Genomic DNA, 22,702 nt, shown 5'->3' with positions numbered 1-22,702 from the left:
AGAATGTGTTTCGGGTGGCAGTGTTCACATTCAGGTTAGTTTGGTTTCATCTCTGGAAAGTGGGAGGAGGCCTCTCGTCCAGCTTTATTGACAGTTTATGGTTTCATCTTAAATGACGTAATTTTAGTGCATCTAAAATTGAACGAGAAGGAGTTGTTCAACACAAATTAATTTGTATATGTTGTTGCTCAGAGAAGAATGATGCCACTTATCTAAACAGGAAGCTAAAGCCTGCTGCAGGCTGGTACGTATAATTTCCTTTTGCCTAGAACATATTTTTTTACATATTGATGAGCTTGATTCCTTTTTTTTTCAAACTGGTTTTTGCTTATAGATTGTGTTGTATTTCCTTTTAACTACAAACATTTGGGGTTTTTTGGTCAGGTAAATTACCACCACAGTCCAGTGACGGTTAATACGAGTTAATGATGAATGTAGTCTGAGGTCATCGCATCAAGTGCATATTTTTTAAGATTATCTAAAGTTAATCATTGAGAACAGAACTACAAAGACACCGTGGTTGACACACAGGGCAGTGTTACATGTTGTGGTATGTGTTCAAAGAATAATACAGAATAATACATGTAATCAATACATTATGAGTAGACTTATTTTTGGATTCCGATGTAGATTCCCTCTTGAACTGAATTCTAGTCATTTTAAATTAAATGTAACGGTTTTTAAATGAACCAAATGAACCCAGGGTTGAGATCCTTTAAAAAAAAAAAAAGGGGGCAGAAGAATGAGAGAATAAAAGAGGAAGAAAGGGGAGGAGCCAGTAGATGGTAGAGAACAGGATTTGGAGGTAAGATAGACAGATAGGACTCTTCCTGAGTTGAGCTGTTTGCTGTGTGGGGCTCTTCTCTGCTGTGTCTGCTCCCGAACTATGGACTAAACCTGCCCAGACACTCACTGCTCTTTTGAAAAATTTGAGCCTCGTTCCAAGGTAAGCACACCTTTTTTTTCTCTCCACCTCTCCTTTTCAGTGTCACACTTCCCTCTCTCCTGGCTCTGCAGGCTGGGTGTGTGGCAGTAGACCATTACCTGTGTCTGCTCTGTGCGAATCATCAATGAAACACACAAAAAGAAACAGTGCTTTCAGAAAAATACAAACCTCCAGCTTTTTTGTGCATTTGTGGGTTTGTTTTCAGCAGTTCAATAGAAACAGGTTCAGCAAACATCAGAGTGCTAAAATTCTTTAAAATGCCTGGTATGTAGCCTCCTCCAAGCCTCCACTTGTGGGACAGACTGCAGAGAGAGCAGCTAAAGCCAGGATACTGTCTCTCTGCTTCTCTGAGTTATTTGTGCTGAGGGAGCTGGGACACACAAGTCTTGCAAACTCCTTCAACAAAAACTGTGTTGTTCTTCCTCCCTGCTGTGACGGGGCAGAAATTAAGTGTGTGTTTGTGTCTGTCTGTGTGTGTGTGTGTGTGTGTGCGTGTGCGTGCGTGCGTGTGTGTGTGTGTTGATAAAAAAAAAGCCACAGAAACACCACAGACACACAAGTGTTCTGCTCTGCAAACTGACTGTACACTATAGTGACTATTTCTGCACACTGAACAATGAGATGTTATATCAACCCAATCTAAAATGCTTTTGTCTGCAATGCACTGCCTGTGTTAAGTGTACGTTGCAGGCAGCTATTACAACGCTCACTTGTGAAGTTGTGCGGTAAATTTCTCTGGAGGGAATGCACTTCCCTTTTTCTGTAGATCAGTTTGTTTCCACGTCATTTGAATATCATGTTTAAAGGAACCAGTGGAATAATTTCAGCTGATAAAGCAGAGGTGACAACAGAGACACTATTCAAAGGGAATATGAGCTGAGTGACAGGTGTGATCTTATCAGCAGCCACGTTTCTCTTGCTCTACTTGCTGTCAGCCACCATTTTCAGAGACATGGCTGGTATTACTGTATATACAGCATAGTGGTGGGGTAGATGCTCAGAAACAAGTGGTTGGACAGGAAAAGTAATAAGAGCAGTAAAGCTGATTCTGAGAGCTTCACGAGAAGTTCGCTATCACTCTCAATCTCACAATCATGTTTGTGGGCTAAATAGAAGCTACAGCCAGGAGCTCTTTATTAGTTCGCTGTAAACAAATATGTCTCACATCACTTGGTTGAGAAGATGAGGAAAAAAATAAAATAAAGTTTAGTTGCACTTATAGCACATGTAGCACTTGTAGTTTGGCTTTTTTGAGGCAAATTGAACTTGCATGATTCTTCCTGTTCTGGGTTTGTACACTCGTGGTCGAATGCACTTATTGTGAGTCGCTTTTATTAGCAACAACTTGTGTTATTTAAGAGAACATGCAAATTGTTTCAGTCTTCACAAGATTCGCTCATGACTGCAGCTGCATGCTCACTAAAACAGTTACTACTGTGGATTAAGCACACAAAACACCCAGTCCTACATTTCCCACAAACCCAAGACATGTTCTTAATCCTTTCAGTGCCACAAATGTGTTTTTTGCAAAGTATTATTTGAAAAATAATTCTGAGCCATTATTAATTACCCATTAATAATGCAATAAATATTTCATACCTATTATTAAAGCTGCACTATTTTATGGAACTTACAGTGTTTGTGGTGTGACAGAGAATCATCCCCTGTTCACAGGGGTTTTTGGTGGTTTTTCTCACTCTGAGGGTTGAAATGTACTCATTATCTATACTCACCACTATGCCGATGGATGGGGTAGGTGAAGTGTTTAAGTCCACACATTTACTTCAGTTGTATTGGATTTGGCTGCAACTCTGTTTACCCCTGAGACTCCAGAAGGGTTTTGTGGACTCAAACAATTCACCCACCCCTCCGTCGGCATAAGGGTGAGTAGATAATGAGTGAATTTTCATTTTTCTGTGAATTATCCCTTTAAACCCTATGAGACAAACTGTGATTTGTGAATATGAGCTATACAGATAATATTTGAATGATTCTCCACAGCTCTATGGAGCATTTCAGCCTTTTTTCAGCGCATTGTTTTGATTTTCGATTCTGCAAAATCCCCTCAGGTCATGTTTTTCATCCTCATCATGCAGCACACACAAAATGTAAAAGTAGGCAAACAAAGTTGAGTATATACAGCAAAAGAGCCAAATTCTTTTTATTGGGGCAGACCAAAACTGAGAGGCGAGGAGTGAATGTGTCTGTTGGGGATGAGGATCTGTTTTCAGTCTTTACTGCTGCCCTGAGGTGGAGCAAAAAAAAAAAACAATGGGTTAAAAGTTTAAGTTTCACTCCCCCTGACTATGAAATGAGTTGATTTAACCATCAACAATAAAAAAAAAAAAGTGTATAATTGTGTTGAACCTCACAGTTTCAGTTAATACTGTAAACCTGGGAGGACAAAGTTGCGTTGGGACACATCCAGCAATTATGGAACAACTTTCACTGGAAGTGTGCACCTTTTGGCACAGCTTCCAGATGTGATGATTCAATTTCCAAATGAACTCAAGGTTGCTGCCTGTAACAGCAACGCAGCTTTGTACAGTAATCCGCTCTGATTACTTTCTCTGTGGGTTTGTTCCTTAGAAAGACCTTTGATCTGATCCATTGTTCCAGAAATTGTGTTCTCTCTCTCTCTCTCTCTCTCTGCAGATGAGTGACCAAGAGAGCAGCACCTCGGCCTCTCAAACAGAGGGAGAATTGGAGGGAGAAATGGAAGGGGACGAAGAACTAGATGAAGGACAGAGAGACTCCGTCCCCAGTCTGTCCTCCACCCTCCTCGCTGTCATACGCATTAAACAGAAGTACCAGGCCTTGAAGAAGAGGCGTCAGGTGATGGCCCTGAGCCTGGGAGAAGCAGGGACCTTCACAGGAGCTCCAGTTCGAACCAGCCCCAAAATCTTCACTTTTGATGGAATCACCCCTTCGTCCGCTGTTCCTCTGAAGAAGAAGAGGAGAAGGAAGAGGCGGGTTATGTTTCCGAACGGAAGGAGGCAAAGAGCCCCCCCAAAGCAGGAGCAGAGCAGAGCCAAGTACTGCCTTTACCTGCTCTTTGCCATCGTCTTTCTCCAGGTATTTAATCTGACATCTCTTCCCTCAGAGAGATTTTAGATTACAATCCTTATCAGACGGACAAAAATTCCAGTGGAGTTCCACCGTACAGTTTTGGAGATTGACCTCTACCTTGGTACTGCAGTGAACTAATGACGGCCCATATTAAACCAATCCCATTAACTTGACCTCATCAGAGAAGCCGTGTTGAGCAAATCATTACGCCGTTTACGTTTCCCGCATTATGTTGCCCAACCTTTGGCTTGTTAAAGGATTAGCCTCTGTGGCTTCGAGACAGTAATGGTAATATAAACTACCATGTTGCTGTTGTCATGCATACAATCTGCACAGCTCCCATGTAGGTACCACGAGCTCCATTTGAAGTCAGTGTTTGAAGAGGGTGTATTGACCATATTCATAGATGTGTAGATACTAAATGAGATAAGGGCCATGGGTCATTTAAACACTGATATGCAGTTGTTTAGAGAAATAGAGATGATTTTGAATCAAGTCCATAGAAACTTGCTGCACTAGTCATCAACATTTTCTCTTATCTGATCACTCTGTCTGCAGGAACACTGCAAATGATGGGGGCGAGGAATTTGTAATATAAGTCTAAGCTGAAAACCAAAGTAGACAGAGCCTGTGCCATGAGGGCCCCTATTGTAACAATCTGCCAGAAGACTTAGAGAATCTGTTACTCATTTAATTTCACTTTTAAGAAAAACCATGTATCATTGCTTTTATTATCTGTTTCTTCACTATAATTATTTAATTCTGATTATTTGTGAATTTTATATTGTTTGTTGCAAAGCACTTTGTTACTTACACTGAAAAGTGCTTTACAAATAAAGTTATTATTAATTATTATTTAGGTCTGAGGTGGATCCTGCATCATTACCCTGAGGCACTGTTCAGTATGGTCCAGTTAATCTGGGGATGACTGTTGACTCTTATTGTTGCGTGTATCAGGCAGCATTACTTACAATTTAAAATGGGCACTTTTTAAACCATTCCAAGTGAAATGAAAAGTGATCAGCAGGGTTTGCATCTCCCCTCCGAGGCAGTTCTTTGTATTTGCAAAGAAGTTTTCCAAATGTCTCATGTGTTGCAACATGTCCTCTCTGCTGCTTGTTACTACGTTTTATTTATTTATCTTATTTTATCTGGAAACATCGATCCTTTGATCGGCAGAAAAAATGATTCTGATGATTAATCAATTGTCATTTTTAAGCACGAAATGCCCAAAATTCACTGATGGAGCTCGTCGAACATTGTTAGTTTCATAGTTGTCTTTGATAGTAAACTTAACATCTCCCAACAATTTGTGTTAAGTTAACACTTAATAATCATCAGTTATTGTAGAACATAATTGTCAGATGAAAATAATTGCTGGTTGCAGTGTTACAGTTCACCTCTGGGGGAATATTAAGACCTGGTATGCCTGGTATTCTGTGTTTTACTTATGAAAGAACTTGATAAATAGATAGATAGATAGATAGATAGATAGATAGATATACTGTACTTTATACTTGATGAAATACAACTCATGTATTAAAATGGATGGAGCTCAATATAAAATAAAACAAATGTATTGTACATTTGATTTGGACACAAGACTGGAACCCCAAGATGTGGGCAGACGTGAACATTTCTGACAAATCTGCTATTGATCAACTTGTGCAGGCAACTAGAGGCTTTTTTTGCCCCTGGAGGTCTGGGTAGTTTTCCTCTTTACAAAGCTGGTAATCCAATTGATTCCTTAACTGCCCGATCTTGTTCTTAATCTTGGTCACTTGTCCGTTTCCAGGTGTACAACGCCATAGAAAACCTGGATGACCACGTACTCAGATATGACCTGGAGGGGCTGGAGAAGACTCTGAGGAGAGAGGTGTTTGGACAGCAGGGTGCAGTGGAAGGTCTGCTGTCCCACCTGAATGACTACCTGTCCACCTACGTCCACAACAAGCCCCTCGTGGTGTCCCTGCACGGACCCAGTGGAGTGGGCAAGAGCCACTTGGGACGCCTCCTGGCAGGACACTTCCGTTCCGTGGTGGGGGAGGCGCTGGTGTTGCAGTACTACGTCCTCCACCACTGCCCCCAGGAGGCCGAGGCGCTGCAGTGCGCCAACGACCTCTCCACTCTCATTTCACAGATGGTGGTGCGTGCCGAGGAGGAGGAGAAGATCCCGCTCTTCATCTTCGACGAGGCCGAACACATGCATGAGGAGATCCTGGACGCCCTGTGGCAGCTTGTGGCCTCCAAACAGTCCAATGAATACTTGAACGCCATTTATCTGTTCCTTAGCAATCTGGGTCATGCACACATCACCAAACATATGATACAGAACTCCTCAAGTAGTTCTATGTCAGCATCCCATCGCCATAGTAACCTTGAAAAAGAGCTGACTCCAATATTACGCAACACCCTGGAGAAGCTTCATCTGCTGTGGACAGAGGCGGACATCTTACCTCTGGGCCTTTTGGAGAAAAGTCATGTGATGGAGTGCTTCCTGGATGAAATGACTCGAGAGGGGTTCTACCCGGACCATGTCAATATAGAACGCCTCGCAGGGGAGATTGAATATTACTCCTCTGTAGGGGGGCACAAATATTCCCAGACGGGCTGCAAGCAAGTAGTTGCTAAGGTCAACCTGCTGTGAAGTGCTCTGCAGGAAATGCTTCAAATTCTTTAGATGATGAAGACACAGTTGAAGGGAAGTGAGTGAGGTTACGAAACTTGAATGACACAAAAATTGTTTTTTTCCGAGTTTTGAAGAACAAGAGGTTCTGCTGTGGGAAGAAGTACGAAACCTGTGAAGAAGTTTGAAAAGGCCTCAGTCTTATCTTTTCATGCTTGTGGCTTTATTTGTCCAGTATCTTTGGAGCTTTCTGCCTCCACCCAAATACAATGAAAGTAAATTAAATTTCATCTCATGGGATTTTAAAATCACCTTAAAACTGTAAAGTCAAGTTTCTCTTGGGGCCGATTCTACAGAGAAAGTAATAATGTTATTTAACGGTGTTGACAGTCAGGTCTGCATCATCCAGTGTAATCTTGAACATTGTTTCTGGAAAACACAACTCTGCTGATTTCTGGGGATGACAGGGTTTCAGTGGTAACGGAAGTTTTGTCACATCATTCCTGTTTCCCTGAGGATGAACCCTGCTGAGTTCTTTCTTTATCCCCTGAATGTTCTTGATGTTCCACCAGCAAGTCCAATGTATCACTTATCTAGTGAAATACACTGCTTACAATTTTTTTTTACTGATGTACATTGTATAATTTGTTGAGAACAAAATGACGTAACAACTGTCAATGGAAACGAAAATCATCAACCCACTGATGACTGGATTCAAAACAACAAGATCTAAGTGAGAAACTGAAATTGCAGGTTGTGTCAGACCTGCCAATTCTGGTGTTCTCTGGTGAATGCTAATCCAGCTGCACGGTGCAGACACCAGTCCTGCTGCTGGGTTGGTTCCCCTTCTACGGCCCTGTCCAGCTCTCCTCGTGTAACTGCCGGCCTCCTGGTATCTCCTCCATGCTCTGTAGACTGTGCTGGGAGACGCATCTCCCAGATGAAATGCCATTCATCTGCATTGTATTGGGGGGGAGGCAGGAATCTCCACAGCTGATAGATGCTACTAGAGGTTACTAAGAATAAATGTTTATTAGGGATTTGGGTGAAGTGACCCTTTGACCCCTTTAAGACAAAGCATATTTCAGAACAACTGTATTGACAACTCAACCACACATGGGTGAACACTTATTACTGATCATTGTATGGTATCACACAGAAAAACAGGGGGCGGAGTTAGACCTGTGTTCTTTCATTTAGGAAGGGACGTTCACTTATTTGTAATGCATCACTTACCAGCACTCATTATAGGGTGTTCAGAGGAAGTCCTGTTCGTCATACGTTGAATAACTTTTATTGATCCTAGTGCAAGTCCGAGGATTTAAAAAAAATCTATGGAGGCGAGTGGATTCACTTTAGTATACAGCATAAGAACAGCAGATTCTGCCTTTGAGCTGCAGATGGAAAGTGGTAAGCAGAAGTAGCAGCTAATGACCCTTCATAAGATTTGGAGTGATTCTTCACAAGTGTATTTATTAAAGAAAGAGGTATTTGTGTTGATATTCTGAAAGTTAACAGGCAAAGAAATGAAGTTAGTCTTGCCATACTTGCACTAGCATTAATATACATTTTTAATTGATGGATATTTTAATGTCCTCTGCTCCGATCATCTGTCTGTCCAAATATTTAGAATATCAAATTATAGGTAAAATTAAAGGACCCTATTAAAACATGGCTCTGAGTTTTTTTCTTGATAGAACAGCAATATATTTAAGTGCCTTGCTGCTGAGAGTTAGACAAGATGTTTGACACCATACAAGCTACAGCCAGCTGCTGGTTATCATAGCTTAGCATTAGCATTAATTAACATAATAGTCCCATATAAACACCTTCCTCAAAAAACTTGTTTACAGATGTCTGTTCTGATCTGTTCATATTTTCAGTTTTATATCTGGATGATAAAAGGAATGCAGCTTTCAGACCCAGTTTGAATTTGAAACTTTTTTTTATTATCATAATTCCCTTAGTTAACATTGGAAAAAAATGAGGTACTGTGTCTAAGTGACAAACAAAAATGATACTTGGAATCATGAGAAGAGAACATTTTTGTTGCATGTTACCTAAAACAAAAAAAGGACACAACAGCTTCTTCCATTACCCTATCGAGCATTATGCTGGGACAATCAGCTGTATTATTATGTTCCCATCTGAGGAGTGTAGATGGTTTTCAAGAACAGAACCCTGACAGCATTGAGTGCAGTCCCTCGAGCAACATGTGGCAACAGCTGGCTGTTAGCTGATGCCACTGACCTGCTGAGATACCTACGAGACGCGAAACACTTTGAGACTGTCGTGCTGAGACAGATAGATGAAAACAATGTTGTAGAAATGCAAACTAACTACACAAACTACCAGAAGATTCCACTGCATTGATTTCACCTAACAAAAGTCACAAAGGATCAAAAACGACAGTTAGGAGCGCCTGCACTAAACACACTTTCAAAGTTCCCATAAAGCAAAGCAACTTTTAAATATCCTTCATTCCACCAATGAATTTTAACCACCAGTACTTCAATATTTCAGTCTTATGCTCATGAAAGGTGTCCTGTCAAAACAGATTGAGATTAAATAAATCAGTCAAATGTTCAAACACAACAAAACATGAGGAAACAGACACTCAGCACCTTTTTAACCAAGCAAGAAAGCTTTCAGATCTGCATTCACGTTTTTAACCTTACATGCTTTTTTCAAGGAAGGCAGGGACAACAATACAGAGGGTTTGATAAGCTACACATTTACACTAAAGACTACTTCATCCAATAAAGGGAGATAAAAAGCCACACTCCTGTAGCCATAGAATCGCTAGTAAGCTTCATAGGCCTCTGCTTCACATCTCCTCAGGGTTGTAACAGCACGGTGCTGAGACTCGACTGTCAGAAATGCTCATGAAATGTGAGAACAGGGGAAACGTGTGAGGGAGTCCAGAGGAGGGGTGCGCCTGGGGCACTAGTGTTTGTGTGGTGGTGTGCGTATGAGGACAGAACAGTGTGTAGTGATGTGGTTCTGGGCTTTTCTTCACTGATGGGTCTGACTTCTCCCCCTTATGCCTCCAGCTCGAAGCCCATGCCGACTTTGTGTCCACCGGCATTGAAGTTCTTCCCGTCGATCAGAGCGGAGAGGGTGACCTTCACGCCTGCAGGGACAAGTCCAGTTAAAGTCTTTGCACACATACCGTCTGCCCACTCAGACGTTAACTGTTTCCACCTCTACTCAGAACTATGTGAGTGTGGACTTCTCATTCTGATTGGTATTTTGAGTTTTGTGGATTGTTTTTAAATAGTTTAATTAAAGCTCCAGTGTGTAAGATTTAGGTGAAAGGGAATTATTGGCAGAAATTTAATGTAGAATAATCCTCATGATGTTTTCACTAATTCGTTTCATCTAAATTGTATGAATTGTAGTTTTCTTTACCCCAGAAAAGGTCCTTTATATTCAAATACTTTATATTTACATGGAAGGGACCCTCTCTACGGAGGCTGCCATGTTTTTTACATTAGTTCAGACTGGACAAACTAAACACCTTTTGAATTTTATGACAATTAAAGGCTACCACAGTTTATTTTTTCATGTTTGGAAGGAGAGGGTGAGGTGAGGGGTGTTCAGCTGCAACATGCAACTTAATCACTAGATATCACAAAATTCTACACACTGTAACTTTAATAAAATCCACATGACCTGGACCCTGAAGAGACGGAAAATATGGTTATGGATTAACGAATAAAAAAAAACGATGAATCCCTTTTTAGAAAATTATCAAACAGCCGCCAACAATACAAGATCCACCTCGACTACAATCACAGGGAATCAGGGATTTTCAACAGTCTGAAAACATTTATCCATTAATAATGAGAGTCACTGTCCATGGCAGCGACGGGGATATGTCCAAAAACACTTGAGACTAATGTGAAGGAAATTGAATATCTTGTCAGACCACCTAAGGTATTTCTTTCAGTTTTCAAGACCTGCTTCTCAGAAACAAACAAGCACCTAATGACGTGTTAAACCCATCTTGATGACAAAAAACAAAGCTGTGGCTCAGGAGGTACTCTTGTCTTAACTGGTGCTTCTATCACTATTATTATTTTCATTATCATAACCAGTCTGACAGAGCTTAAATATGATGCTTCAGGTCCCACCCTCTCTCTCTTTCTATTCTCTCCCCTCTTTTGTAACAGCCTCTCCTCTCTTCCTCATTTTTCTCCGCTCACCGGTTGAGGAAGAAGTCTAGTTTTACAGGTTCGCCCCTGTTAAAGGGGACCTTTTTCTCTCCGCTCTCCAGAAACTGTTGGGTTTCTCAATAATATTATAAATATTACGTGCCTTGAGATAATGTATGTTGCGATTTGGCTCGATACAAATAAAATTGAATTGAAGATGGAATATTAATAGAAGTTAGACACGTATATGTCAATATGACTTGCTCACAATCAGTGATCACCTACAATCACAATCTAGTGCACAATTTAATAATCACCAACTGCAGTTGTTCAGGAAATAAAGCTGGTTATCGTCTGTAGATCAACTGTCACAACATGCAGATGGTGTTTGTTGGTAGATAAAAGATTTGATTTTGTTCCATGTGTAAAATCGGTGGCACATGTGAGTAAATTCATTCATTTTGTCGTTCTCTGAGCTGAGGAGTTCTCAGTTTCAGAGAAGTAGTTCCTCTCATCAGCAAAAGCTCTGAAGAAGAAGGTCTAATGTGTAGTCATAAACACTGACTCCCAACACAATACGTAGGTGGGTGACAACAGCTTGGGCAGATATGGGCGAACCTACCTGGCCGAAGGCTCTGGGTGTAACCTACTCCGATCAGACTGGCATTGTTCACTTTGGCCTGCAGGGTGAAAAACAGTAAGACATGAAACAAACACCACCTTTTTTTGAGAATGTATCTCCATCAGTGCTGTCAATGAACTGCTGCTGCACTCACAGACAGAGAGGCGTCTTGGTCCAGCTTATATTTGGCAGCGATGCCGAAGCGAGTGTTGTTACTGCCGGCAGTCCAGGCCAGAGTTACCGCCGTCTCCAGCTCGTCGTTCACCTTCTGGTAGATGGAGCCGCCGAACTCGGTCCCGTCATTACTGAGAGAGAACACACAACAAGTTCAGAGATGTTCATGCGCACGATTCGAGGCTGGATTACCAAGCGGGCATCAGTCGAGGAGCTCCTGATCTGCAGGGGTGAGGTTTGGCTCATTTGGGTCAACACCACTTAATTCATTTAAATACGCTGGAAATGTACAACAATGAAGTAAAATATCTGATCCACCGGAAAGAGACTGTTTCCAAATTTAGTCTGAAGACTTGTGTTAGTGAGATAGTTTATAGTGTGAAGTAATAAACACAAGAAAACTACTGTTAGGTGGTTTTATTCCATCATGGAAGAACTTAATGATTGTCATCACATAAGTCAATCTAAGAGTTATTTTCTTTATATAATCACTGGCCATCATTGTATAAAAGGGAGAATATAGAGGGACACTGTGCATCATATTGTTTGACCAATGATATCTCTTTCACTGTCATAGAAAACAGTGTAATGCAACTTAAAGCCTTTTGTTTGTTACCGTCTCTGTGCCTGGTTTATTGTCCACGCCTTTCAGATTCTTCCAGGGCCACAGGCAACAGATTTCAGCTGCTGAACATGAATAGGAGGCTGAACTTAGTTAATAAAAAATAAAAATCGCAGTACTCACACATTAGTGTGCAGCTGGAAGTCTCCAGCCCTGTATCCCAGGGCGAAGTTGTTCTGGGCCAGTTTGGACTTGGCCGTGTCGAAGGCCATCTGGTAGCCGGCCAGCCAGCCCTCGTAGCCCAGCACAGCTGCGGCGTGGATGATGGGACCCTCGAAGTCGACATCACAGCCCAGGTTGACGAAGTCACGCTTGTATCCTGTCTTCAGCTTCCCACTTTTCTTACTAAGAAACAGATTAATAAAGTTTAAAAGGTTGGAACGTTTCTAATCCTCTAATAATAAAGAATAAGTAGTGATGTGTATTTTATCCCGAGACCCACAACTGAATGTAACTTATGACTTAGTAATGTGTGTGAATCCAAAGTCTGGTGTATCTCCATTCTTGTTGAAAAAAAACAAAAACTCATCAGTGGGCATGTTTTATCATGAAAGTAAAACATGCCCCACACACACACACCCACACCCACACCCACACCCACACACACACACACACACACACACAATAGTACACTTCTGACTCACACCGACACCCCCTGCTGTCACAAATATTTAGACCAAATGTGGATTAATTCACCAACAAATGCACTTATTCCTCTCGTTAGGTTGATAAAAACTACAGGAACAGTTAATTATTTATTTATTCAAGATTTACATTTTCAGTGGGAGCAGATGAGCTTGGGGCTGAGGCCACAAATGGAGTAGAAGGTGTTGAGAGAGAAACAAACAAGCATAATGTGGTTTCTAAGTGATATGTTTACAATAATACAAATAAAGATTATTGTGAGTTTTATCCTTTAATGGACAATTACAAAGAATTTGGTTCAGATCAGGTTCGACAAAATTATATCAAAGAAAATAGAAATGTCGAAAAGAAGGGGAGTGATTGCTCCTTCTGAAGGGATTTAGAAAAGAGGATGTGATGTTTACATTTACTAATCTGGCAGATATGAAAATTATATTTTAAAAAAAGGTGTTAATCAAAAACAAAAATGTCAGAGACATGTCTGGTTTCTTGCCACTCGGACTTTCCAGTGACCAGGGTTGAGCCACACTTTATTCTCACTACACATAGTCCCACACTAACTCCCATGCAGCACTCGTCAATACAAATAAATGTATTCTTACCCTGTGTTTGGTACAAAAGATGTTTCCAAGGCAACCTTGAGTCCTTGAGTCAGCTGTGGGTAATGTTTGTGTCATGTTTATTTTTATTCAACCACATACTAGTGCAAAGCTCACTTTTTTTTTTCCCAGTTTAAAAGATCACATCTGAAGACTAAACACATACCTGGTCCTCTACAGTCACTTCAGTAGCCAGTGTGTTGTCTGTGTTCCACTTTTGGTTGAAGCTCAGGCCCAGCTCTTTCATCTTGTATTTGGTCTCCAGGCTCCCTGCAGCCTTCCCTGTGTCTGTGTTACTGGAGCCAGATGTGTTGAACTCCTGTCAGGAACACAAGGACGACACAGGTTTAGTGCAGCACATTCGATCACATCCAGCAAAGAAAAACTGTCTGACGTGAAAGTGTGAAGCAATAAACTGTTTAATAAATAGAAAAATCCCAAAACAAGTTAGAGAGACAGGGGGGCAGAGGGGAGACTTGTGTTGAACAGTTATTTGTGAAATGTACAGGAATAAAATGAGCAAAATCAGAAGACAACAGTCAAAGAGCGGACAGACAACTGTGAGAGCCTAAAGTCATGCAAGACGCCAGTACCACAAGATGGACAGAAAAAAACTGATGAATCTGAAGAAGGTTAAAATTGTGATTTGAAATATGAAACAACTAAATGGTCTGTATTCATAGAACTATTCCAGTCTTGATGACCATGAAGTATAGTTTTGCCTTTCACCCAGTCACACACACATTCATACAGTGCATCTATGTGCAGCACCTTCACAATCATACATCACTCACACACAGTCAGCACAGCTGTTAGAAAACACTTTGGCACGTAGAATGGCGGAGACTGGGATCAAGCTGCTGAACCCCTGGTTATTGGATGACCCGCTCTGCCTCCTGAGCTACAGCAGCCCTGAAGGCACCATCTTAAATTTCACAGTGACAAAGCCAGCGTGTGTGCTTAGAGAACAAAATAGTACATGTAAGTTGTGCGTTAATCTTCACAATTCTTTTTAGGGGCTGGAATTCATGTAGAAGCTTGACTGAAATATGGACCAGGTTAGTATCTGCTGATATCAGTTTCCAGATGCTGTATCAGCCAATAAGACGGAACAGAAACACCAAAGATTTTGATTCATTTGGGGCTTCTTTTAGCTTTACATCTGTTAGGTGTTACGGCTGTGTGTGTGTCTGTTTCTCTCTTGTCTCTCCTCCAGCTCCACCCTGATTAACTGATCAGTCATCAGTGAGGTGCACCTGGCCTGTGGATTGAGGTTCATTAAAACCTCCTGTGTCAGGAGCAGAGGCTTCCAGTGTGGGGACTGTTGGTTCTGATGGGCCTCAACCTGGGATTTTAACATGATGTGAGTATTGTGTCATTTGATGTTAATGAATCCCATGGTTCGGCTGTTTTAAAGGCTTTCTGTTGTTGATTCCTGTCAGTAATACATGTCGTTCGCCACATAATTGTGGGGCGTAACAATTGGGGGCTCGTCTGGGATAGAACATCCATGAGGTAAGTAAATGTTTGTCTCTAATGACCTTTGTTTAAGTGAAGGGGTCATCTCTTTTGCAGATCACTTTTGGTTTTTGCTTTGTGCAGAGCAGAGAAAAGGGGGATGATAACATTGAAGGTCTCAAGCAGAGTTGTTTTTCAATTGGTCAAAAACAAATCTCTAATTTCTCATTTTAAATTTTCTTTTAGAGTTACAATGAATAGTTGATTTGCTACTTGACATAAATAATGATTCTACATTTGGGTTGATTTTAAAACAAAATGCAAAATAAATTACAAACTTTCAAATGTGACAATTTGCTGTTTTTAAAAAACTTAGTCACATCTGAGTAAGTCAGCTCAGGATTTTGTATCAAATATCTATGACTAATTTATGAAATTTAACCATTAACCTGTGATAAAACAATCAACATAAGTTGATAGAGGTGCTGTAAATATAATTAACATAATATCAGAGCACCAATTATTGGCCGATGAACTGATAATGAAAATGTTGCCCTTTACTAACAATGACTTCAAATAAACTGGCACGACAATAATGAAATGAAAATCACAAGACAGAACATGAAATGTAAATGATTATCACAAAGACTCAAAGAAAACCAACAACAAATTGTGTGAATAAGCAGATGATGATGTGAGCAAACAGGACAGAGGACCAAACGGAGATGATCTCGTTCCATATCACACAGACAATTAGAGCCGGTGGGTCTGACAATCTTACCATCTACATTAGAGCACGAGCGGTCCAGTACAGAGAGGGCAGCAGCGTGGAGACAGAGCAGGGGTTAGGAAAGGCAGGTAGAGACAGGCTACAGACATCACTGTGAGCCAAAGCATGTTTCTGCATCAGTCAATCAACCGACCTAGACACCTTAAAGCTCCAGGTTAGAGCAGTTCAGTTGTAGCAAGATGAATTTGTATTGGTGTGGTGGGAGGCGAGAGTTGGAGATGGCAGAGTGAAAGCTGAGAGAAGGCAGGGGAGAGGGACTCTGCAGAAAGCAGCCATGACAAGATAAAAAAAAAAAAATAATGTACTCACCACTCCACTTTGTGATTTGGTCTTGAGATCCAGCTTCACGACACCAAAGCCTGGAGGATTTCAAAAGATAAAGTTGTGTGTTAACTGTAAATAAGTACAAGATAGATCAAAAATGAGACTATTTAAAGGAACGGTTTGATATTTTGGAAAAAAGTGAATTTGCTTTCACAGCAAGAGTTTGATGAGAGAATTGATACCACTGATTGTTGTAAGGATATAACAAATGAAGCATCAGTATGAGAGCTTTAGACGTTTATATTCTCCAAAATACTGAAGTGTTCCCTTAATTAAGCATGTGCATCATCACATGGTTAGATTTGTTGTACAGATATATGGTTTGATATTCTAAATTTGTCAGATATCTGCTTATGCATTAGTATTTAGTTAATATTAATCTGTGACTTAAATTCAAGGTGACATCTTCAGATTATTTGCTTTGTCTGACATAAGCAGCTGATTATCCCATTTAAGAAGCTGCAACAAGGTTATGTTTGAGATTTTTGCTTTTTATGACATGATTAACTGATTACCTATTAACCAAATAGATCCCAATTAGTTTTCTGATAACTACTTGTTACAGCTCTATTGCTATGCCTTAGATGTCTCTCTGTTTATTGGGCCCTTGTAGACAGTAATGCAAATCAATAAGTTAAACGTATGAATTACTTGTTAATTTACCCATTAATTATCACAGAATTGGTTTTAGTGTGCAGCAACATTTTTCAGTGATAGAACTTTTTAACCACGTTAATAAAAGTGGATAGCGCCAAATGATAATTATCTAAAGGCACTTTACATAGAAGGTCAAGACCTTAAAATGTATCTATATTGTCTGTGAAGTATCTCACAGCTGGTCCAACAAAAAAATGAAATTTGAACAGAATTCAAATCAGTTAATAATTTAACACTGTTCTCACCATAGCCCTTGCTGAATATATCCTTGGCAGCTTTGCCCAGGTCTGAGTATGAAGGAGGGACAGCCATTGTGCTGGAAAAGATAAAGACAACACTGATTATTTAGTACCAACTGAACAAATCAATCAGCAGACTGAACAATGCATTCTTCACTTCTCTACGTGCAGGTTTCTGCAGTGTTCAACAAATACCACAGAGAACGCAATCTTTTTTTCGCAGGATGAGGGGAAAAAACCAGTGCACACTGCAATTATTTATAAGAATATATCATTTATAAACATATTACATTTTATATGTATTTTTCAGGTTACTAAAAACATAATTAACCAATTAACTTGAGCTTCCAGGCTTCTGTAGTAACAGTGTTGTGATGGTGCCGATATAAACTGCACAAAGGACGGAACAGCCCTTTTGCGTTGAAGCCAACCAAAATGTGTATGTTGTGAGGTCACAGTGACCTTGACCTTTTGACAATGAAATTCTTATCAGGTCATCCTTGAGTCCGAATGAACCTTTTTACTGATTAAAAACTTGGTTTCCTGATCCATTTAGTTCTTGAGAGTAAAACACGAAAACAGATGGACAACCCCAAAAAACTGTCATAAACATAATGTCTCCAGCTTCAACAGTCACAGGGGCTGATGCATAAAAAGTAAAACTAATGTCAGTATTTGGAACAAGTAAAAAAATAATAAAATTGTGCATTCAACATCCTCTGAGGCCTTTTGTTGAGGGAACTGAATCCAGTGCTAGTTCAGGATCTGCCTGCATACACCCTGTACACGGCTGCTGTAATGATTTAGCACTTAAAAAAGGCATTACTGATATTAATTATAGCAAATCTGCCATTAAATAAAGACAGTAGATATCAGAAATAAATAGTAAGGTCTGTGTGGTTTGTCGCTTGCCTATCATTTGATTGAGCAGTGAGCTGCAGCAGAAGAGGACAAGCTGTTCCTTTAGGGGGCAGCTGGGAAGTTCACAACAAATGAGCTCTGCAGCTAACGGTGCATCTAAGAAGTCCAGAGATAAATGCGTCCTAAAAATAGCCCGTGCATCTGCACAGATGTGCACTTTAATATATGAGAACATGATGCACGAGGCTGATGTTACAGCACCAGAACAAAAGGCTCGGCTGGTGTCTTGTGGTCAACATGTCTCATGGTTGAGAGGGGGTAAAGGGCCCAGAAGATCACCCTGGTGCTGCACAGACACATTCGCACTGTTGTTACAGATGTTTTTAAGATGGAAGTCTAAAGAACAAGAGGGTTCTCTCTGCTCGCTGCATCTCTCGCAGGGACAAAGGACAACAGATGGGCCGGTGGAAGAGGTGTGTGAGTGGGGAGGGGGGTTGACAGCTAGCTGCTGCCTGAGCTAAGTTAATGTTCGCAGTAACAAGGCTGTGGCCCCTCTTCCTCCTCACAGACCCACTAGCTCGCCTCAAATCCAGCTGAGTGGCTAAATGCGTGACTGGCGTTACGGTTTGGACTCCACACTATCATCCACGGATTAAACTGTGCAGGCTAAACTTCATTACATAACACGGCTATCGTCGGCTAAATCTCCCAACCTGCTCCTAACATGCTAGTTGCAGCGGCTAACCTTGAGAAGACACGTTACGAAGAGACGTCTCAGCTGCACGAGCTCATTCTTACCGGTGTTAAGGTGTTCACAAGCGGGGGTCTACACAGCCTGGAGCGTCCCTGACGTGATGCTGCTCCGCGGGGTTGACAGCTAGCCTAGCTTAGCTTCGCGCTGTGTGACGGGGACACAATGAAGGAGAATAGTGGCGCATGCGCGGTGTCGCTGGGGGAAAAAAAGGCGATCAAAGAGTCGATGCGAGAACAAGAGTGATCCTCCCGAGCATAAAATGCCTGCTTTGCGTGGTGGAGCTAGGATTGAGCTAAATTCGTTGACGGATTGATTTGCATAATCCCCCGTCGTAGAAGTAGACATCTTTGAAGTCCAATTAGCACATTTATAATGAATGAATGAATGAAGGGGATTCGCGAGTACAAGCAGGTCGAGTGTCATACCGCCCATCGTGAGCTGGTGTACTCCCTGCTCGTCTTTTATATTTAACCTTTACATGCAGCAAAGTGCAAATACTTCTTTCAACAATGTGACAACATTTATTAAACATATATAATAATGGTGATAATAAATGAAGTCAACTTCACATTCCTATGTTCACTTAGTTGCTACTATACAGGCAACGTGATTATCATGACATAGCCAGGAGTGGGACTCGAACCTGCAACCGAGACAATCTCTATTAATGTACTAAACTAATATAGCGTGATTATGAAATGACTTTGACTGGATTGTGATGCCTCGCAAACATACAGCAACCTCTTGGATGAACTGTACGGTGGCAGACACACACCTCCGCGCGAATCGATACACTTTACAGTTTTGGTGTCTTCAGTGCAGATTGTGCTAATTAGACTTCAAAGGCTACTTCCCCTTCGTGTTGCATGATGGGAAATTATGCAAATGAGCCGCCTAATTGGTTCGCTACACGCGGAAGAACAATATGCTGAGACCATACCTATGGATCATACGTGTCACTGTCCCGTCTCTGATTGCTCCAAATTGCATGGCACCAAACTTCTAACTCCACATCCACCATTCTTCTTTTTGAATCACTTTGTGTAATGCTCCTCCCGGCCACTGAGGAATTCGGCGCTGTAACCGCTTCACTGGATCTACAACTATTGTACACGTGGGAGTGGTTTGACTCCACAAAGGTAAGAGACAGTTTGACCAAAGAGCAGAACAATGATTTTTATATTGAATGACACCAATCTCTGTTTTTCTCTCACAGTATCTGTATCTTATATCACTGGCATGTTATTATACCAGCATATCAATCCATGTGAGGACAAATAAAGTGTATTATTGTCTTTTGGCCTCAGTCCCTTTCACAGTCCCCAGCAAAGTGAGTTGCTGCTCTCAACCCAGTTAATTTTGTGATATTCTTCATTACAGCAGCTAATTACCCGCTGGACAGTTTTCACAGCTCTTTCTTTCTTTTAGTGACTTTCTCGCAGATCCCACAGTTGGTTTACACACTTTTCAGATCTGCTTGTTACTTAGGTTGCCGGTAAGCAATGGCTTCTAATGTTTCACAGTGTGAGAAGTTTCACTCATCCGTTGATGTCCAACGTGATGACAGAGACACTGGGAAATGTACGTTTGTTTATTTGCTGCATTACATGTAGTTTTAAATGAGGTTCAAAATAGTGCAACCAAACTGGCCTAGTGGATAGACTGAACAAGATGTCATTTTTTAAAGGGAGACAGTTCATGAGTATCGGGGAAAGCATTACCTGAATTAACAGACATGAGCAAAGTTGAGAGCTTCTAAATGTCCATTATCAATACATTTTCAGTTAAATGCCCAGCCCTAATTGTATCCAGTGTCTTTTGATCTGAAATATTTGTCTGTCTCATCAGATTTAATGTAGGTATAACAACTCATTACTTAAAGTTTGGCCCACAGACTACTGCAGTCAGCGCAGCAAAACAGCACATACGCCTGTAACTCCATCTCAACAAACCAAAGGGATCTAATGATCCATCCGGTACTTAGAAAACAATATAATTTCCAGGCTGTTAAACAATGCGTCTCTCACGTCCGGTAATCATTTTATGATCTGTCAAATTCCCATAATGGACACCAGGGTGAGGATGTTGAGATTATAAAGATAAAGCTGATATAGTGAGTGTTTCAAATTGGACAAAGTACAGATGGATTCTATATATTTCGCAGGATTGTGAAGTGATGCAGATTGGAACAGATAAACTGCACTGTCAGTGTCAAGGCACATGCTGCTTTTGTGTGGTAAAGTAGCTTTAGATGCAGATGTGTCGCCTGCAAACAGGAATCAGAGCTCATCAAATAAAATGAATTCAGTGGTGATTCACAAAATAATGCAGCTCATATGCTGACATCTGCTGACCAGATTTATGAGTTGCAACACTTGCAAGACAAATTCAACAGTTCCGATGGTCTTTGTGTCGCATTCTCGGCTGTATAAATATTTACTGTTGCCTTGTGTTTCTCTGGCCAAACACAGCAATACTATAGAGGTACATATGTGCACTACTGAAAACATTATCAAGATGTTTTCTTATATCACAGAAGAAAGTGTTTGACTTTTCTTGTTGCTGCCTGAGAAAATTAAGCTTGTAGAGTCAGTGCCATCTTTTAAGTCCCCTCTTAAAATATACTTCGACCAGAAAGCCTTTCCTTTTATTTAACTTAATTATCTCATTAAAACAAGATAGATAAGACAAGATGTGCCTGCATTGATCGTGTGAAGAGGAAATTCACAATCGACACAGCAGCACAAGTGGAAAATATGTGGTTCTCTTTCCTGCCTAGCTCCCCCTGGCTTTTTGCAGTTTGAAGCAAGACGCAGGAGGCCGAGAGTCTCATCCGTGAGCTGCTGGAGCTTTTCATGGTCGTCACAGACACTCGGTCCTGGACCAAGAGCGCACGAGGAACATCTGGAGCACACAGACGTTACACATGTCCTGTATGCAGGTACGTCTGCTTTAGCTCTAACAGTATGAAGTTGGATTTTAAAGTTTCATCTTGTCAGAGAACTAGACTCTTACGTTCTGTTGACGCCACAACCAGGATCCACCCGACTTCTCACTCTTCACCAGGACAGGCCAGGTGATCAAGGGTGAGTCATATCTCCCCGTCTACTGCTGTTGCAGAAGGACAGTGAGGGGTGTCTCGCACACACACTGGAACCTGGTTTTGAGGAATGCCATCCTTAATGCTCCCTCCCACCTGGCACTAACAACCAGGACAAGCATCCAGCTGTTTTCAGTGAATCAGAACATCCTCTCTCAGTGGTGAGACTCTTCTTCATTCACAGTTTATTCACAGATTCAGACGTTTATCAGCCCCTCTCTGCAGGAACAAATGCTTCACAACCAGCTGGAGCTGAAGCAGCCAGAAACTCAGAGGACTGGGCAGACGTGAAGATTTGGCCCCCCTCCTTTGTGATGTGCAGCCTCTGTGGGCAGCAAAAAATTAACGCACAGTCAGGAGTTGTTGTTGACTAAGATAGGGGTGCAGTCAGATTCAGCTGGGTCACCCCTGGATAAGCATGTTTTTCTAATTAGTTTGCAGCATTTAGAATTATAAAATACATTTTTGTTAATCTGGTACTTTCATGTACAATGTTACAAATTGCTTTTCAAAGAGTAAAAAGCACCAGGCAGGCAGATACAATGAGAATTAAACAATAGAACATGAGCAAAACTAAATAAATAAATAGGATTAGTAGACCATTACACCATTTTAAAAGCTTTCAGGAAAAAGAAAAGTTTTGAGAAAGGATTTAAAAGAAAGAGGAGACATGGGTGGTGAGTTTCATAATGTGGGGCTCTGAGAGCAGGGGCTTGCTCAACCTTTGTTTCCAGCTGTGACCTGGGAGTGACCTGCAGGGATCCATCTGCTGATCTCAATAAATCTGACAAATATTTGGCTGCAAAGCCATTCAGGGCTTTAAACATGAGCAATAAAATGAACATTTCTAGTTGTGCTGCATGTCTTTATTGAGTGTTTATCTCTTTGCTTGTGTTGGGAGTATTTTGGGTGGATTTGCTTGTGTTTTGTGTATTTTGGGTGGATTTGCTTGTGTTTTGTGTATTTGCATGTGTTTTCCTGACGTGCAGTGCGTTAAGCTTTCAGGGCCACCAAAGAAAAGGTTGATATCAATAAGGACTTGACTCCATCTGGCAGAAA

The 22,702-nt window shown here is 41.1% G+C and overlaps 2 protein-coding genes and 1 long non-coding RNA gene across 4 annotated transcripts; 2 read left to right on the top strand and 1 right to left on the bottom strand.

The window, feature by feature from the left end:
• The first annotated feature begins 319 nt into the window (after positions 1-319).
• tor4aa (torsin family 4, member Aa) lies at positions 320-8,311 on the top strand. Its single transcript, XM_020081585.2, has 3 exons — positions 320-946; positions 3,602-4,021; positions 5,811-8,311. Exons 2-3 carry the CDS (start codon positions 3,602-3,604, stop codon positions 6,660-6,662), a joined length of 1,272 nt encoding a protein of 423 aa, XP_019937144.1. The 5' UTR covers positions 320-946; the 3' UTR covers positions 6,663-8,311.
• Positions 8,312-8,567: 256 nt separating this feature from the next.
• On the bottom strand, positions 8,568-18,748 carry LOC109626446 (voltage-dependent anion-selective channel protein 2). Its single transcript, XM_020082408.2, has 9 exons — positions 18,588-18,748; positions 16,935-17,005; positions 16,018-16,067; positions 13,627-13,779; positions 13,464-13,516; positions 12,340-12,561; positions 11,575-11,725; positions 11,421-11,478; positions 8,568-9,774 (listed from the first exon to the last, which is right to left on the bottom strand). Exons 2-9 carry the CDS (start codon positions 16,999-17,001, stop codon positions 9,683-9,685), a joined length of 846 nt encoding a protein of 281 aa, XP_019937967.1. The 5' UTR covers positions 17,002-17,005; positions 18,588-18,748; the 3' UTR covers positions 8,568-9,682.
• LOC109626447 (uncharacterized) lies at positions 13,789-22,493 on the top strand. 2 transcript variants are annotated; one of them, XR_011239216.1, is made up of 8 exons: positions 13,789-14,823; positions 14,903-14,975; positions 19,611-19,682; positions 19,760-19,873; positions 19,972-20,124; positions 21,323-21,484; positions 21,610-21,804; positions 21,869-22,493. It is a non-coding gene; the product is annotated as an uncharacterized lncRNA (long non-coding RNA). The 2 variants fall into 2 exon arrangements; XR_002202537.2 differs by having other exon boundaries at positions 21,581-21,804.
• The last annotated feature ends 209 nt before the right edge of the window (positions 22,494-22,702 follow it).

This window comes from Paralichthys olivaceus, chromosome 18 (assembly GCF_024713975.1).
Source record: "Paralichthys olivaceus isolate ysfri-2021 chromosome 18, ASM2471397v2, whole genome shotgun sequence".
Taxonomy (NCBI): Eukaryota; Metazoa; Chordata; class Actinopteri; order Pleuronectiformes; family Paralichthyidae; genus Paralichthys; species Paralichthys olivaceus.
Note: the sequence above shows the minus strand (reverse complement) of the source record. Positions and strands in the feature narration are given on the sequence as shown.